Genomic DNA, 20001 nt, shown 5'->3' with positions numbered 1-20001 from the left:
GAGCAGGAATTATAGGTATTATGAAGATTTCATAGGTAAAGGTCCTTCTCAGTGTAAAATTTGGCGAGTGGTTTGGGCAGCCATGGACCCCCTATAGGCCCAGTACTACCACCCACATTGCAGATCCTCTAAAGCTAGGTAAGGTTGGATGGGTATCAACAGTAAGTCAACAGTGAGTCAATGAGGCAGATTTACTTACCCGGTCCATTCGCGATCCAGCGGCGCTTTCTCTGCGGTGGATGCGGGTCTTCCGGCGATTCACTAAGGCAGTTCCTCCGACGTATACCAGGTGTCGCTGCTGCGCTGAAGTCCGCCAAGGTCCACCGGAGTTCACGATCCTATTCCTGGTGAAGGTAAGCGCGTGTCCAGCGACACTTTTTTTTTAAAAAAAATGCTGCAGTTTCTCCTAATCCGTCGGGTTTTCGTTCGGCCACGCCCACGATTTCCGTTGAGTGCACGCCGGCGCCGATGCACCACAATCTGATCGCGTACGCCAAAAACCCAGGGCAATTCAGGCAAAATCTGCTAAAAATATTCGGGTAACACGTGGGGAAACGCAAATTGGGCCCTTACTAAATGACCCCCAATGTTTTACTTACAGGAAAACCTTAGTCCGAATCATATCTTCATTAGAATGTCTCTGTACTATGCTCTTTTTTTTAGGTATCTGACCAGTCTCCCTCTTCAATACACTTAAAGACACCGTGGAAAGGTATTAGTTCAGACAATCAAGATCACAAAGTTTCTCAAGTATGCACGCAGGATCTTAGGAGCTCAGTCAGAGTGAGAAAACGGTTTTTGGTCCCTTCTCTTACCAAGCCTCTTCTTCCTTGTTTACTTAGTTTGGGTAAACAACAACTTATCACAACTTACGTATCACTTTTTTTGCTTATTTTGGCAACTTTTTAGCCGCAAATCTGCACCTGGTCCAGGGCAGGTGGAAAGGAAAGATTTTTTCATGGATCTTATTTTAACATTTAAATTGGAATGATTTCACATGCTTTAAATGTTAAAACATTTTGCACAGTAAACTCTTTTTTGAAAATTCAGAAATATTTGCATTTTCCGCACCCTTAACACAACGTGTGACCGTTGCCTCATATGTCGTCATCTCCCAGGAGTGTGACTACAGTGCTTAAAAATGCAGGACACAGCCTCAAATAAAAAATTGACGGTAGTTTCCACTCCTGCATATAACCCCCTCACGTGGCTTGTGTTTATGTGGATTTGAGACATTTGCAACAAAAAGTCTCAAAAAGAAGGCAAAATTTGCGCCTGCCAGGATAGGAAAAACTGAACATGTATCACAAGTAAAAAGACAGGATCATACATAACTCACAAAAAAGAGCTTCCAAATGTATCAAAAATTTACCAAAGAAAAAAAAACTATGATACATGTCCTCCATTCTGTTACTTGAAACAAAAAAATGTATTATAGAATTATTATTGCCAGTTTGTAGATCCCCAAAATGCTTGGAAAATTCAGAAATACAAGTGAAATAGGAGACATGTGATAAAATGTACAGTATGTCCCATAATTATTTTAGGGCCCCCTATCGCACCTGGCTGGGGCTATAACTGTGGCCCCTCAAATACCGGCTCCATAACCCCGATGCTAAGATCCTTTTTTATCTTGAGCAAGAGGATGACTACCACCTAAACTGCAGCCCACCGACCCATAAAATATATTGTGGATCAATAAATAGAATATATTGGGGTTTCAATCTATTCATTGAGTTTCAAAGAACATTTGCATCACTTCCATGTTTCCATTAGGACATCACGTCTTCCTTCTCTAAAGGTCTTTCTAGTCGCCTTTCCTAAAACTTGGTCATAAATCCTAATAGTCGTACTGCTGACGTCCGCAGGGGGGATGTATCAATCAACTTTTCCATTTACTTCTATAAATAAAAACCCATCGGAAGCAAAAGGAAATGGTGTCCATCTCATTGCTTACATTTAACCCCTAAACCACAACTCATAACTTGTTAATGAAGATTATTAATTCATGAAATGAAATATTATCGGATCACTTTGCCGCTCTGTAATTCGCTTATAGATGTGATGGTAGTAAATAACATCTTCCATTAAACTACATCCTGTATTATCAGGGACCTTAAGTCATGGTAAGTTCCGGTAATCATAAATAATAAGATTCATGAGATATAACTACGTAAATGCAGTAGTAAAGGTCTTCCTGTGGGGAACTGTTGAATGAAGAAAAGCTAAATATAATATTCACGTTAACTGTGCTTTTCATTGTGAATTTTTGGGCAATAACTAAAAGGGTTAAGTTTTGACCCTTTCTTTCTTCATTTATTCAAATTTCCACCCACTCATATGACCTTGAAGGGATGCTTCACTTTAGACAGCTCTTTCTAAAAGGAGTGATTTTTTGACAATAAGCACCCACTTACCAGCTTACCATTTTTTTGTACTGCCTCCATAGGGGAAATGAAGTATTACACGGGGTCCATACACATAAATAATCAACTGTTTAATACACACAGAGGAGGTCCTCCAGAGCAGGAAATAACCATCTAACAACTTTTCACTCTGGGTAGAAAAAAATTGTTTCCTGAGAAGAGGACCTTAGTGGAAGGGAGTTTTGGTGCACAACAGATACTGGTAGCTGGTGCTATGGATCAGGTCCTACTCTAGAATATCCAACGAAAGTCAACCCAAGCACACAAGGCTTTAAAAATGTGATTGGTGGTGCTCACTATGTGCAGTACTTAGATACAACTTCATAGAGTTACTCTACTTACCCGTTTTGATACCTCTATTCTACTGGCGGCATTGGTTTTGGAAAGGGTCGAAAAGTCACCATTAAAGATGATCACGTCGTTGCAACTGAACGCCGTTCTGTGTGCTCAGATTTGCTTTCTCTGCACCCCATTGACTTTAGACCTTCACTTTAAAATTCTCTTTACACCAATCCTTTTCTGTTGGCTTTCAAAAGATCTTATTCAGGTCTGAATCAGATTAGTACGAAACGATGTTGCTTCATTTGTCTTGGAAATTAGTCTATTTCCCCCTCTAGTTCAATAAAGCAGAGATTTATTTAATAAAAAGGTCTTATCATTTTTTGTTCATTGTTTTACATTTTGTTTTCTTTTTTTAATGAACCCTAACGCTAACCCTGTCCGTAACCCTAATGAGAAAAAATGGTGTAAATATACAAATTATAAAGGAATAAAACAAAGTAGGGCCTTTTTATAAAAAGTAAGCTGCTCTGTCACAGCTTTCAATCGTATCAGCATCCTGAGGACAAAAAAGGACAAGAAGGAGAAATTTCAATATTATTGCAACTTCCATCCAAGGTTCCCCTGAACACAAAGAATTGTTGCGGCAATTGTGTGAGCTCCAATGTCAATCAAACTCTTTCCACACCTTCCCATTCCTACAGGCAGCCAAAGATGTGTCAATTTCAAATAGCGCTGATAGCCCTGGACTATCTCAGACTGCAGAAGGAGGCCTCGAGTCCTGTCTGGCGATTGGAGGGCATATGTGTCAACAGAAATGCCTTTGAGTGCCACCTCTTTGCCATGGGCTCGCCATTGCAACCGGTCACCAGCTAAAATGACATTCCTGGTGACAGGTTCTCTTTATGTGTAGATTAACCAATGACTCTCCAGGTTGACCTCCATCATAAATATAAGAAATGTATGAATAAGGAATCTTTGGATGTGTTCTGAGCTGTAGTGGGGTGGTGGTGGGGGGGGGGGGTGAAGATATGTTTAATATGCTGTTTGCATATTATTTTATCTGATTGCCTTGTTATAATGATATGCAGTTAACACTAGTAGCTGAGTTACATTTAATCAAGTCTACTGATATTCCTGTTTTATTTCCCTGCAGTGTCCTGATTCTGCATGCAAACAAGATCTCCTCGCCTACCTTCAGCGGATTGCGCTCTACTGCCACCAGCTCAATATCTGCAGCAAGGTGAAAGCTGAAGTGCAAAACCTCGGAGGCGAACTCATAGTTTCTGGGGTGAGTTCCTGATCGAATTCAGTAAAATACAGTTGAATGACTTGTTATGTTGCACAAGTTACTAGATATTAATTGGTGCAGTATACACAACAGATAGAGCTATATAATATCACAGTGTTGAGGGTTCTGCAGCGTATGGCTAAACAATGTGGGGGAGATTTATCTTTTCTCTTTCTAGTTTACTTGTCAGTGTAGCTCCATTTTTTTCCTTAGTCTAATTTGTCTTAGGCTACATTCACACGAATGTATACGGTGCATATACGTCCCCCATACACGGCAATGGGCGCACGTTGCCCTACGGGATCGGTATGGTGCAGCACACGAGTGCCATAAATTACTATGGAGAGGGGTGAGTGGCTCCTCCTCTCCCTGGCGCCAATGTACATGTACATCGTGTGAATGTAGCCCTAGGTAGAATGTCACCTGTGCCTGTTAGTCCAACATTGCTGCCTGTTGTAGGGGAATTCGTCTGAAAAAAACTGAGATTTCTGTGCAGAAAAAGTCACAAAGTTGGCTGTTCTGCTTTTTCCTGCCAAGTTCCCCACCTGATATCAGGAAAACTTTTGCACAACTTTTTAAAAAGTTGCAGATGGCCAATACAACTAACTCTAGTCAAAACATCTGGATTCATTAGATAAGTACAACAAAATCATAACAAATACAATCTAAATCACAGTGCACCAAGGTGGAAAAGTTGCAAAAAATTTGCAAAAAGGTACTTTTTTGCACTAACATTTGAAAGAAAAGTAAATATAAATCTCCCCGATTAGAACATCACACCCTGTGGTTAGACACGGTATTGCAAGTAAAGCAGTGTTGGACTGGGCTACCGAGGTCCCACCAGTAAAATTCAATGTTGGGGCTCACTATTGCATAGCTACATGTACAGTTTGTTACACAGTCTATAATTGAGATGCTGAATATCTATATGAAGTAAATTGAGGATACCCTGTCCAGAACTATTGCAGGGCTTGGGAGCCCACCAATGGATCCACCTGTGGACCAGTCCGAACCTGAAGTAAAGCATATTAAAGGGAAGCCGTCATTAAGGATTAAACATTTTCACCTGACAGGTTCCCATAGACTTTTGGAAGACTATTTCCCGTTCTGATATTATAATTAACATTACTACTTCCAATCAAATTTAAAAGTGTTTAAAAGTGTGTGAAGTATATTTATAGGTTATAGGTGGGTCTGTTGCAAGTCATTCATCATTATCGCTTCTCTGCTCTGCAAGCTCTCTCTCCTTCATCCCTCCCTCATTTAGATGTTGGTTAAACCTAAGCTCAAAGCTTATTTCTGTCAGCTCAAGTCTGCAGGAGGAGGGAGGGAGAGAACTAGAAGGGCAGAGAGGAGATAATGATGATGACACAGTTTGCTGGCATGGAGCCATGTATATTTTATCCACTTTTAGAAGTGAGTGAAACCATTAATGTTAAATATAAATGAAGACTGGAATATAGCATTAAAAAGGAAATCCTAATAACAGGTTCACTTTTAGAGTTTTCAAAAAGATAAAAGACCATGGGGGTCATTTAACTTTATTTTTGTCTTGCTTTTTCTGTCCTTTTTGAGACATTTTTTGGCACATTGCAATTTTTGCACCTTTTTGGGGACATTTTGAAATGTCCGCCGAACATTTGTTTTTCTTCAGTAAGACACATTTATCTTCTATTCCAGATGTGCTAAGTGTCATAAATGACATTTATCTTTTCAAATTGTCTAAAATTTGTAAAAAAAAAAAACTCTGGATGAAACCATACTTAAGGAAAACTTAGAAAATGGAAAGAGGTGGCTTGAGACATTTGTACAACTTTTTTGTGACATTTGTAACAAATGTCTCAAAAATAGATCTAAAAGAAAAAATTTAACACAAGGAAAAGTGAGATTGATAAAACACCAAGGAAGCAGATGAGGCAAAGACAGGCAAAAACAAATCAAAAGAAACAGAGATAAGATAAATGAAACCCCAATGGCTTCCTACTAAATCCAGCGATAACTTGTACGTGGCTAGGTACATGCGTAAATGAGTTAACACTGATGCTACTGAGGTAGTAGCATAGTACAACATTATAATAGTGCATTGGAATGGCATGCAATGTTAATTAAAGGGATTTTCCATTTAAAGTAACTTGTCCCCTTTCATCTTCTCTGACATTGATAGGTAGATTGGAGGACAAATTACTAATTTATAAATGAAGCATTGGTGAAGCATGTACACTGGTGCTCCAGTCACAGGAGGACTTTTGCTTCCTACAGATTGTTGGTCCACAGTGAAGCCTAATTTATACATTAGGATTCCGAACAAATTAGTCCACAAGTGGAAATCAACTGATAGTCCCACAAAAATAAGCACAATATTTTACACAAATTTTTAAGATGTTGTCACTGGAATTATTTGGCCACTAATTCCCATTCCACATTTCATCCCACCATGACTTTCATGCACAACTGATCCTTGTGGTTAAGAATACGGGTGTATGAAGTCATTGTCATTATTTGTTTTTAACTTTGTTTATATTACAATAAACTATATATCACATAAATATATAATATAATTACAGCGTAAAAATTGGCAGATATATCACAAAAAATTCTAATAAAAGTTCAAATTATATTGAGCTAATGGCCCCTCTGGAACTTTTTGAATTCTGCTTTTATAGTCCTACCAAATCACTTCCTCTAGTAGAATAAAGTTGACGTTGTTGACAATACTTTTTATTTTTTTTGTGTATACATCTTTTTCTTTATGATTTATGATTGTATTGTTTGTAAGACATTGGGGCTTTTCGGCATCTTCTATAACAGTGATGGCGAACCTTTTACAGACAGAGTGCCCAAACTACATCCAAAATCCACTTATTTACCGTGAAGTGCCAGCATGGAATTTTATACAGTAACTTACTGCTACCTGTTCTTCCACATCTTTCAATTGTATCGGCCGCCTGAGGCCACCAATACAGTTGACAGAAGGAGGGCAAATTCAAACTATCATTGTAGCTTCTTTCCAGAGTCTCTCTGTACAGGAAGAAATGGTGGGTTCAGCAAGATGACCTCCAAAGATAATGCAGTTCTGTCAGCACCTTCTCACTTTCCCCGCAGTTCCAAACACCCAATAAAGTGTGACTTTAAAATAGTGCTGAGAGCAGCATCTCTTAAGTTGAAGAATTAGTGTTTGGTGAACTTTGTCCTTGGACAATAGCCTGAGTGCCCGCAGAAAGGGCTCTGAGTGCCACCTCTGGCACCCGTGCCATAGGTTCGCCGTCACTGTTCTATAATATGGGGGGGGATTTCCTTCAAACCCAACTCTAACACTTTCCATCTCTAAACCAGTGGATGAATATTCCTCCGTCGTGATCTAGTCTTCATCTTTTGTTCTTTTGGCACTCGCTCCATCCTCTTTCAAAAAATTTCCATTGTTTTGTCAATGTCCATTCTCCGGGTACCATTGATAGTAACTTAAAGCTTTAGTATTGACCATTCATGGAATGGTTTCCATTGGTTGAACCAATTCCATCTCGTTTCTTGGAGGACTATTTCAGAATCTTCATGCCACATTCTGAAATTCCTTACCAACCCTCATTTCTTTTATTTTAGTGTAAAAAAAAAATCTATTCCTGTTTTCCACCTGTTTAGATTGATGCTAATCAGTTCTTCTGGCCTGTTTCATCTCTTGTCATCTTCAATTTTTCAGTAGAGGAACAAGTGCACTTTTCAAGATAAAATAATCACAGTTATAAATATGCAATGACTTTAATCTGCTCTGAACATCTTTATTATTATAAGTTTTTTGAAAATGAGCTCTGTTCATAGATCAAAGCTTTTCCTATTTAAGCAGGTCAGTCCTTACATTACAGATTCAATGAATCACCACTGTTCTGGAAGTAGGAGAATCCATGAAATCATGTTCATTGTAATGCTCTGATCTATCTTCAAAGAGGTTTTCATTTTCCAAAAATAAATCTTGGTGCTGTTTTTTTATGAGTGTTATTTTTAATATGAGAAGTTTTTAAAGGAAATCTACCATTTGTTTTTATGCATTGTGAGAATTTGGTAGCTACAATGATGCAGAAACATATCTTGTTTAATCCCTGAACCTGGTTTTGCTCAAAAAACAATTATAAAACTCAGGACCTTGGGAAAGCTGGGTGCAGGCCGGCTACCGTACATAAACACATTACTGAACTTTCCAGACAGGACTAATCAACCTGAGCTGGATCACTCATACACAGTGCTTTTATTATACACTTTGGTAGTAGTTTTATTTTTTTTAACTAGATCTCTTTTTATTAATTCTTCTTGGACCCCCCGCTGACCTTAGACATCAGTGGTTGCAGGTTCGGAGTCTGCAGTGATGCCTTTAGAAAAATGGCCCTTAAACTGGTGCTTACGAAAATTCGCTGAAAATGCTCGGTCACCAGAGCCTTTTCAGGCTTTGTCACAAACGGGTTAAACTCCAAAACCAATTTGCCATTTTCAAAACACAGAAAGCATAAAAAACATTCGTAATTCCCTGTAAAACATACAGTAAGTTAAATCATAACCAAGACACATAAACCACAAAAATGTATTATCTTTCCTGAAGCCATAAAAAATTTAAATTGAGCAAACTCCAAAAATCTTGCGCAACAGCAATAGACAATGGGGGTCATTTACTAAGGGCCCGATTCGCGTTTTCCCGATGTGTTACCCGAATATTTCCGATTTGCGCCGATTTCCCCTGAATTGCCCCGGGATTTTGGCGCACACGATCGGATTGTGGCACATCAGTGCTGGCATGCACGCAATGGAACGAACGCAATGGCCGAAAGCAATGGCCGAACGAAAACCCGTCAGATTCGGAAAAAACGCCGCATTTAAAAAAAAAAAAGGGTTGCGAAACTTGCACTTACCTTCACTAGGAATAGGCCGGTGAACTTGTGTGCATTTCGGCGGACTTCAGCGCAGCAGCGCCGCCTGGTGGACTTCGGAGGAACTGCCTTAGTGAATCGCCGGACCCGAATCCATCGCAGAGAACGCGCCGCTGGATCGCGAATGGACCGGGTGATTAAATCTGCCCCAATTTGTTTTCATTTTGATTTTTTTTTCTTTTTTTAAAATTTTATTTCCTCTGTGAAATATTATTTCGTGAATTGGTTTAGTATGCGTTGAGCATGTATTTTAGAATAGCAATAGCGAAGGATTGAGCCCCATTAGACTTGAACTAAAACATTTCGGCTATAGATCCTTGTGGCATGAAGCAGAACATTTGGATGTATTTTTATACTCGTCTAACATTCGCATTTGATTCTTGCTCACAACGGCTATTACTGTCGATCATGTCTCCGAAGCCGGCTACATTACTTTTAACTAGCGCAGTCATAAATAAAACATTTGTGCATTTATCTGGTGTCTGGCGTTTTTGTAGTCCCGGTGTTGGAGCTGGGACTCAGGTGCACACATGGAATGACAACAGCTGTTAATTGTACTTGTACTTCAGCGCTGGACTCCAGACTTGGGTTTATGTCTGAGGTTTATCATCACAAACAAATAATTAACAAAAGCTGAGATAAACAAAGCCTGTAGAAATATGTCGTGCATGTGGTGTGAGAAGGAAGTAAAAAAAGAACTTCAATAACTGTGGAGAAACATGACTGTGGATCTGTTCTCTCCATATCAATCTACTTCCACACCAACCCATGGGCTTCAAATATGCTAAATTAGGGCTCCATCAACCAATTTCTTCACAACAGACTCCTCCTGTTATGGGAGGGGCTATTAACAAGGTAACCACTTCTGCTCACTTACGAAGAGTTGCTTTGATAGATAGATGGGATTGGGCACTTTTAACTTTCAAATTCAAGAAGCTTAAAACCAACCCCCTACGAAAACATGGTGACAACATTGTTAGGCGTTAACAACAGGAGGGGGGGGGGGGGTTTGATCCAAACGTGGCCCCGGCTCTGAACTTCTAAAGATGTTCAGGGCCGGGTCCGGCAAACTTTGCAGTTCAGGTCCACTCATAACTATTCATTCCCAATACAAATTTTTAAGAAAGAAGCTCCTCCTAAAATGGGTGGGATTTTCAGCAGGTAACTGCCCCTGCTTATATCTAAAGAAATATTTTGTAAATCTACGAAAGGGGAGAAGATACATTTTAACAAAATATGTATATGTTTTTACTTTTATATAAAAAATGCAAATACTGCTGAAAGCTGTATGCAGTATATATATATATTCAGTGTATATATATACATGTGTAACCCTGATGTCTCAGCCTCATACCACCTCTAAGTCATGATATGGCACATATAGCCCGATTATACCTGTAAAAAGTGGTATTACAGATTTTTTGGGAGCATTTACATATTTTAGTACAGGCAAAGGATTCATATTAACACTATACAGTTGCCGTTCAATTTTTTCCTTACTCCTAGAAACTTTATATTGTTAGATATTTCCAAAATAAGGTCATACAAAAATAACCCCCACCTAAACCCCTCCTAATATGGGGGGATTAAAGCAGGTTTCCACCCCCGCTTACATCTCAAGAATAAACCTGAAAGAATGTTGTCTGGGTCAACTAAAAACTTGATGAATTGCAGTGGATTAAAGGGGTTGACCGCTTTACCACATGTTTTCTGTAATGTGTGTGTAAGTGTAGAGGCGGGATATTAGGCAATTTACCAAAATACATCTATTAAAAGTTTTTACACTGCTTTCCTGTGATGGAAAGTAACCCCCCCCCCCCCCCATAAATCCCTTTTACCTCAACATCTGCCATTCCTGTCCATAAAATGGCCGAAGGGTCATGGGATCTCTAAATGTCTATGACCAATCTACGTTCCACAACCTTATTATAATATTATTCATAAATACAAGCTTAAGGTACTAGAAGGGAGATTGGTCATGGACAGTTAGAGATCACATGAACCTCAATCAGTCGCCATTTTATGGTCAGGAATGTCTGGCTGATGAGGAAGAAGCATTTGAGAACCAGAAACTTTACTTTACATATTGGTAAAATACCTAATATCCTTCCCTCACATTTGTGGACAACCCCTTAAAGGCTTTGTTCATGCTATGACTTCAGTTATTAGCCGACCCATTTTATGATGATTTCATTACATGTAAAGGAGTTGGAGCTGGAAAATAAGACTACAATAGACAAGGCTACTCAGCAACAAAACAAAAAAAAAATACAAAAAATACTTACCCTTGAACAGCAGTTATTTATACAATTTCAATGCAATTAGTTTCTTTTACGGGGCTTGGTCCTTATTGTTAGAGGACTATTATCCCCCATTTATTCATCCATATGTTTGAGGGGGAATGTTATTGTGAAAATCCACCTTGATCCTAAATTTCTGCAACAAAAAACTACAATTCACCCTCTGTTATACCTAAAGAATGCAATAATATTTCGTTTTCTATTACTTACATTCCAAACTAGACTCATTTTTAGTTTCATTTCCTCTTCAAAATGGCTACAATGAGTTAGCTGAAACGCTGCTTTGTATCCACATGTGAATAAACCCTTGAAACGAGGACGGAGTGCTGCTTCACCCTTTGTATTTGATGTACCTCTGGGGTCTTGGGTCGGACCCTTACCATCTTGCATCCATTGAATTTAATCCTGTTCCTCACTGAGCAGCCCTTCCTCCTTGTCTTGCTTTAGTTTCATTTCTGATATTACAAGAAGTCTGAACTAAGTGTGGAGCACCTTGACTCTCTGCTGTGGTTCCCTGCATCTTCTGGATCCAGTTCTAATGTCTTTTTAATTACGAGTGGTGCAGTTTGGGAGCTAGTTATCCTTCCCTCTTACTGTTCATCATTAATATGCATGGAGACCTCTGCCAAAAGCCAACCTATGTGACGGGAAGCCAGTAAGAGGCGACATTAAGAGAAAGTTAAGCTGATGAGTTGGGAAGTGACAGTAACATTTTCCTGAATAGAGACACCGGTTTCTGACCCGTGACAGGTTCTCTTAATGCGCTTCCCCTCTGGCTTGATTTTTTTCCCTTCTCTTAGATTCTTAATATAGGAAATGATACAGACAGGTTGGCTTAGTACAACTCTAGTACTAAATGTAAAGTAAAACTGATTTCTTAGCGGAGTTTATGTCACAAAACATTTATAGAGATGTTAGTGTATCCTAAAAAAAGAACTTATATAGATACCTATTCAGGCAGAGGTGGTACATACAATTCCAGTGGGGAACTGCAACGATGTTGTAAGGGTTGTAAGGGAATGGATGGAAATGGAGAGATAGGATAGACATGGTGTGAGCCCTTAAGCTATTTTTTTCACACAAAAATGGACCCACTGTCACGGCAGGGGTTCTCTACATTTTTCTACAAAACTGCCATTGGCAGTGTAAATATCCCATATCCGGACAGAACAATCATAAATACAAAGTAAAACGTCACTTTTCATAGCTTATACCGTTGAAAAAAGACACTTCAAGTTCAACCAAGGAAGGGAAGGGATTGCATGAGGAAGGGATTTAGAGGAAACAATTCTATATAACATAACCATCAATGTTATTTAGGTGTAAAAAGACATCTAGACCCTTCTTGAAACTTTTATTTATCAATATACGAATTTGTTCGCGCAAAAATAGCGGAGATTGCTTAGTGCTCAGGGAGCTGTGTATTAAAAATACAGTGTGATATGTATCTCAGGTTATTGTCAGCTGTACTTAGTGTAGTATAAGGGGCATTAGACAGAGTATGATCACCTACAGTGTGGATAAGGACATCAAACCACACCTAAGCAAGTGTCACGTGCCCTAGGAGCCATGTATTGTAGAGACCAGACTATAGCCACAGGGACCCTCTCCGGCGCCGCTATGCCGGTCTACCCACTATGGTAACAGACTGTGGTTGAACGTTCCTATAATAGGATAGTTCTGGTGCAGCTAGGCTCATAAGATATGTCACATTCCATTCACACTCCACCATAGCACTCCATGGCATTGCACTTAATCGCGGCTAAGTGCGATGCAATGAGGGGTGTGTATCCGCACCAGACAGTGTTTGTGTGCACTGACATGCGCACTACCCACTTTAGTGTCATTTACTAAGTGGGTTGTCATGCGTGGAGCAATCTTGGCCACAGGTCAGCTGACCTACATGATCAGCGGGCTCGCTAGCTCCTTTTATTATCATTGGCCGATGGGGTTTGTGATGAGCTGTTACTGCCCACCATACGTTTTCGATTGGTAGCATTGGTGTGCCAGTCTCCTGTTAATCCTATTGGGGGGATTCTGTATGGGGGACAACTTCTTGGTACTTTTTTCATAGGTTAGTGATTCTCTTTGTGGGAGGGGCCTTATATTTATATACTTGGCGCTACCACGCCGCAATCAGTGTTATCCCATACCCCTGTTGAAGACAGTTTACTGGAGAAACATGCCGGGGGTCAAATGATAGGTTATTTTAATTAGTAGTGTTGTAAAATCTCGTAGTCAGTCAGCGTATACATAATACAGCTATCTAATAGCGTAAGAGTGTGAATGGAATGTGACATATCTTATGAGCCTAGCTGCACCATTACTATCCTATTATAGGAACATTCAAACACAGTGGGGGTCATTTACTAAGGACCCGATTCGCGTTTTCCCGACGTGTTACCCGAATATTTCCGTTTTGCGCCGATTTCCCCTGAATTGCCCCGGGATTTTGGCGCACGCGATCGGATTTTGGCGCATCCGCGCTGGCATGCACGCAACGGAAATAGGGGGTGTGGCCAAATGAAAACCCGATGCATTCGGAAAAACCGCCGCATTTAAAAAACAAAAAGTGTCGCGGAGCTTGCACTTACCTTCACCAGGAATAGGCCGGTGTACTTGAGTGCATTTCAGTGGATTTCAGCGCAGCAGCACCACCTGGTGGACGTCGGAGGAACTACCTTAGTGAATACCGGCCGGACCCGAATCCACCGCAGAAAACGCGCCGCTGGATCGCGAATGGACCGGGTAAGTAAATCTGCCCCAGTGTGTTACCATAGTGGGTAGAGCAGCATAGCAGCCCCGGAGTGGGTACCTGTGGCTATAGTCCGGTCTCTACAATACATGACTCATAGGGCACATGACACTCTGAACACTTTGGAGACACTATTTGTCTAGTGCCTCCAACCCTATTGATTAGGTGTGGTTTGATGTCCTTATGCACACTGTAGGTGATCATACTCTGTCTAATGCCCCTTATACTACACTAAGTACAGCTGACAATAACTTGAGATACATATCACACTGTGTTTTTAACACACATCTCCCTGAGCACTAAGCAATCTCTGCTATTTTTGCCTGAACAAATTCTTAAATTAATAAATAAAAGTGACGTTTTACTATGTATTTATAATTGTTCTGTCCGGATATGGGATATTTAGCCTGCCAATGGCAGTTTTGTAGAAGAAAAGCCCTAATGCTAGATATCTTTCACTACCTAATTGCATTAGAAAAACACCTTGAACACCTCCATTAAAATCATCTTCTTTGTTGTATTTCTATTAATAATAGTACATGGTAGTAGGTAGATTACATGAAGCAGATCAACCTTTCTGTTTACTGCTTATTCTGTTGAGAAACTGCAAGTGCACTCCTGATTTGTTGCACCTATGGATCCACGAGTGAGGTGTGAAGCTGTTTCCTTTACAAGTTTTATTCCCTACCTAATTGCCCATCCTACCCAAAGCAGTAGGTAACAACTGGTCAATGCTCCCTTCCTGCGCCAAAGTGAACACACAGACAAAAACAGGACATAACAAACAAAGAAAAATATTCATACAGATACTGATATTTGTACAGATACAAAACCAAGAGGAGAGTACAGTACAGAATCACACAGCAAATGGATAGTCAAATGATGAACAAGGTAACCAAAATGAGGATGTCCAGAAAATGCTAGCAAGCTCCAAATAATATTTATAGCAAGCTCTGGGAATTTGCTAGCCAAACCTCTTATGAGATATCAGAGTTCAGAAAGTGATTGGACTGGTCCCCTGACATCCATACAAACCAGTCTAGCAGGGAAGAAACGTGAGTTGCGGAGGCATCATAGCTTGGTAACCTATTGCAGTCCAGAATAAAGTAAAGAGGAGACAGATTGACAGATTGATGTAGTGGAAGTCAATTAAAACAGCAAGAAGTGGAGTAAGGTAGAATTCACACTGGTACAGGACAGATTGCCCTAAGTACAGAATTACAATCATCAGTACATCTTCTGTCTTACATTATGCGTGGAGTATGCTACTGATGGCAGGCAGAAGTTACAGTAAAAAGAGAAAATCGGAATGGACCCAGTCATTATTGGTGACAACCAATTTTCTTTAGACTAATGAAAACCCGAGAAGGAATCCCTTAAAGCGAATATACCACCAGGATGAAGGATTGTAAACCAAGCACACTGACATACTGGTGTATGCCCACTCCGGCATAAGCTGGTCTTATTGTAGCTTCGTATGCCTTTGTTTTTAACAAAAAGAGGTTTTAAAAATTATGCAAATGAGCCTTTGGGCTCCAAGCTCCATTGACATCTATAGAGTCAGGAGCCCCTGAGGTTCATTTGCATAATCTGTGAACCCATTTTATTGTACTAACAAGGTACTAAGAAGCTAAAAGAATAGCAGAACCTACCAGAGGGGGCACTCACCAGTATGTCAGTGTGCTTGGTTTACAATTTTTTATCCTGGTGGTAGATTTCCTTTTAGCCTTGAAAAATACCAAACTAGGCAAGAAGGAATCAATACAAGAGTCATGGAACGGGGCTTCTGGCCAGTATCAAAGGACCACACACCACACAATTTGTCTTACAGTAACTCCCCATGTACACCAATTACCCTTGGGTACCTATGACCTTGCCATCAATTATTGAGCTGTCCTTGCTTTGACTACTTTGGGTCCTTACTACATTATATGTACAGGACATCCCATGGGACATAACACTTTGTAGATGCCACAGCCCATTGATTTTGCCAACACAATATGGGCATTGAAAAAAGTTGCTCAAATGTTAATGATTGCCCATTATTCGTCTTTCCAACTTGTCAACTTCTTAATATATTCCTCCCCGTGACAGGTGCCATTGTAGCAAGATAATTAATGTTATTCATTTTACATGTCAGTGGTTTTGGCTTATCGTGGTAAGTTGGCGATATAATGAGCAACACTTTCCAATATTAGCATATCTAGTGATTGATTTCTATAATTTGGGATAAAGTATGTGTCAAATATTTTCATATTTGTAGCTGTTTTACATAATTATAAAAATCGCTAAATTTTGATGCAGAGCTGGTTGCATAAAGTGCTATACACTCTCCCATTGGCAGCAAAAAAAAAAATATCTAAAACCAGTTAGGTTTTTTTTTCATGTTCAAAAGTGTGTTCTAAAATTTCCAAAAATTTTAAAAAATTATTCTTATATATATATATTTAATATCTGATATTTTTTTCCTTGTTGCATTTTTACACATTTTTTTTTTTACATTTATAGTCGACAAAATTCTGATGTGAAAATGTTAACTTCCATCATCTAAGCTCTTTTGATCTCGCTGCCAAAATTAGACACATGTCAAACTGGCGATATACCCTATCAAAGAGAAGCCAATGGAAGGTTTTTTTTTATATGTTTCCAATCTCTCAACGTGAGATTATACTAAATTTTAAAAACCAAAATGGATATATATTTTGCATGAATTTTACTGTTAAACATATAAATACAGGCAGTCCCCGGGTTACATACAAGATAGGGTCTGTAGGTTTGTTCTTAAGGTGAATTTGTATGTAAGTCGGAACTTTATACTTTATCTTTGTAACCCCCAGCCAAAATTTTTTGGGTGTCTGTCACAATTGTATTTTAAAAATGTTGGGTTGTCATAAGAAACAGGATTAACGCCAAAGCTTCATTACAGACACCTGTGATAACTGTTATAGATGTTTATTGTAGCCTAAGACTAAAGTACAATAAATTACCAAAATCCAGAGGTCCGTTTGTAACTAGGGGTCGTATGGAAGTTGGGTGTTCTTAAGTAGGGGACCGCCTGTTTATATAAAATATTGATTACCGTATATACTCGAGTATAAGCCGACCCGAGTATAAGCCGAGACCCCTAATTTCAACACAAAAAACTGGGAAAACCTATTGACTCGAGTATAAGCCGAGGGTGGGAAATGCATTGGTTACAGCCTCCCAGTATATAGTCTGCCAGCCCCTGTAGCATACAGCCTGTCCAACCCCTGTAGCATACAGCCTGCCCAGCCCCTGTAGTAGGAAAAAAAATAACACTGTACTCATCTTTCCGACGTCCCCCATAGGTCCTCTTCTGTCTCAGACTCTCTCAGACAGAAGAGGACCTATGGGTGACGTCAGAAAGGTGAGTTTTGTCTTTATGGTTTTAGTTGACTCGAGTATAAGCCGAGTTAGGGTTTTTGAGCACAAATTTTGTGCTGAAAAACTAGGCTTATACTCGAGTATATAAGGTAGTTAAAAAAAGATAAGATTTCAATCTTATTCACGGCTCAACGAATAATTTGGGTAGCCTGACTAAAACCACTCTTGACCAGAAGTCCTTTCCTCCCGAGTCAGCTGATCTTTTTCTCAGTCCTTGCTAGATTACATTTTCTCTGGATTCTAATCATTTGAATTAAATATTAGAACTTTTAAATGAAGAAGTGTGAAATATATGAAATAGGTATGTAATAGTTCCCGTCAGGACAATTTTTATTTCTGGTTAAAAAAAATAATAATAAAATGTAGGAATGATCATAACACCCCCTGGGGTGAGGCATTATTTAAAAATAATAAGGTCAAGTGTATTTAAGCTTTGTTCACAATAGTTTATCGGTTCTGTTGTCACCAGTATCATCAAGTTATATTTTTGGGATCATAAACATATGTGGTACTAATAATAATAGTAGTGATAATAATTTAATTTAAAGACAGTACATAATGGGGCACATTTACTTACCCGGTCCCTTGGAGTCCCCGAAACTGCATTGTCCCACGACAATGCACTTTGCTGCGATTCGATAAGATCCGCCGGAGGTCCGGTCCGCAAGAGTTCACCATCTTCCTCCTGGTGTATGTAAGTGCATGTCTTGCGACACAAATCCCGTGCCTAGTCCGAATCAGTTGGATCGTCCGACGGCACGCCCCCCCCCCCCCATTACTGTCGCATGAAAGCCGGCACGAAATCACCGATGCGCCAAAATCCGATCGCTTGCGCCAAAATATCCTTCTAAATACCTGTCTCAGCGGTGCGATCCCTGAAAACGTCAGAAAACCCAACGGAAAGGTGATCTGCGGACCCTTAGTAAATAAGCCCCAATGTCTTCTTTAAGTGAGTACCAAATTGTACTTTCTAGCATCACCATTTAATATTCCAGCTAACCTACCGGAAAGCTGATAAAAAAATAAAAAAATCTAAAAATGTCTTCTTTTTCTATCACCAGCCATACCCCCCCCCCCCCACACACACACACACACACAAACCCAACCCAGTACCTTATAGCTCACTGTAAAAGTCTAGACGGTCCTTAATAAAATAATGGAGGTGAGAAAGTTCCAGCACACAGTCCAGTTCCCCTACCTCCTCTTATCACCTCTTACACTTGTCTCTCTAAAAACAACATCATCCTCTGAGCTCGGCGCTGCCCTACGCATCCCTTGTTGGTTTCAAAGGTGCACTGTGCATGCATCATTACAGTGCACATGGCGGGAGCACTCTCAGGTTGACCAGCCATAGCGCACTGAATATGACATTGTAAGGTAGGGAGCCAGGATAGGAGTGTGAGTGGAAGAGAGGAGACGAGGTAGCTTGGCTTTATCCTGGTGCCTCCCCCAGCTCCAACAAGGTGAGCTGAAGTGATCTAAAAGGTTCTGAGTTAAGTTTTTGCAGGGGTATGGCTAGTTACAGGTTTCCTTTAACATCCATCAAGTATTAACCCCTTAATGACTAGGCCCGTTTTCATTTTTGTGTTTTCATTTATCACTCCCCTCCTTTAAAAATCTATAACTTTTTTAATTTTTCCACGTAAGGAGCTGGTTGAGGACTTATATTTTGCATAACAAATTGCAATTCATAATGACAGTATTTAATATTCCATGCCGTGTACTGGAAAGCGGGAAAAAAATTCTGAATGCAATGAAAATTATGAAAAAGCACATTTGCGCCATTTTCTTGTGGGCTTGGATTTGACAGCTTTCACTGTATGCCCCAAATGACATGTCTACTTTATTCTTTGGGTTGGTACGATTACGGGGATACCAAATTTGTATAGGTTTTATAATGTTTTCATACATTTACAAAAATTAAAACCTAATAACTTTTTCATGCTTTGGTGTACGGGGTCATTAAGTGGTGTTTTTTGTGACTTTTGTTGATGTTTTCATTGTTACCATTTTGAGGACTGTACAGCCTTTTGATTGAATTTCTTATATTTTGCAAAATGGCAAAAAAGTGGCATTTTCAATTTTGGGCGCTATTTTCCATTACAGGGTTAAACGCCGGGAAAAACATTATTTTATTTTGATAGACTGGACATTTTATATCAGTTCTAGGGAAAGGGGGGTAATTTGATTTTTTAGGGTTTTTTTAATTTAATTTTTTTTCAGCCCCCCCTAGGGTACTTTAACCCTAGGTTGTCTGATTGATCCTACCATACTACATGGTAGCATACATATGGAAAGACCAGCGCTTCAGGAGACAGTTGTAGTATTTAAAAAATATATTCTCTTTATTCGTTCCTCTTAAAAACGCATCTCACGGCAGAGTGCACAAAAAGAAGGTAACACGGGGTAAACCGGGGTAAAGAATATATTTTTTAAATACTACAACTCTCTCCTGAAGCGCTGGTCTTTCCATATGTCTGCTATTGCCCTGAGTCTATGGGGGATCTTCCTGTGTCCGTGCGCTGGAAACATCTCGTCTGAGTGGTGAGCTGGATTTTTCTTTTGATTTTACATGGTAGCATACTTCACTACATATACTACCATACTACAGTATGGCAGTATATGGGTATTTTGT

At 39.6% G+C, this 20001-nt stretch overlaps 1 protein-coding gene across 2 annotated transcripts in view; it reads left to right on the top strand.

Annotated features, from left to right (window-relative positions):
- The window catches only part of CTNNA2 (catenin alpha 2), a 1396423-nt gene that overhangs the window by 1308195 nt on the left and 68227 nt on the right, over window positions 1–20001 (top strand). For both annotated transcript variants that reach the window (XM_072126314.1, XM_072126313.1), the window contains exon 17: window positions 3862–3996. In XM_072126314.1, coding sequence (XP_071982415.1) covers window positions 3862–3996 — 135 coding nt within the window. The remainder of the gene's footprint in view (window positions 1–3861; window positions 3997–20001) is intronic.

The sequence above is a fragment of the Engystomops pustulosus genome, chromosome 1 (assembly GCF_040894005.1).
Source record: "Engystomops pustulosus chromosome 1, aEngPut4.maternal, whole genome shotgun sequence".
Lineage (NCBI taxonomy): Eukaryota > Metazoa > Chordata > Amphibia > Anura > Leptodactylidae > Engystomops > Engystomops pustulosus.
The sequence above is the reverse complement of the archived record's forward strand: the minus strand, read 5'-3'. Positions and strand labels throughout refer to the sequence as shown.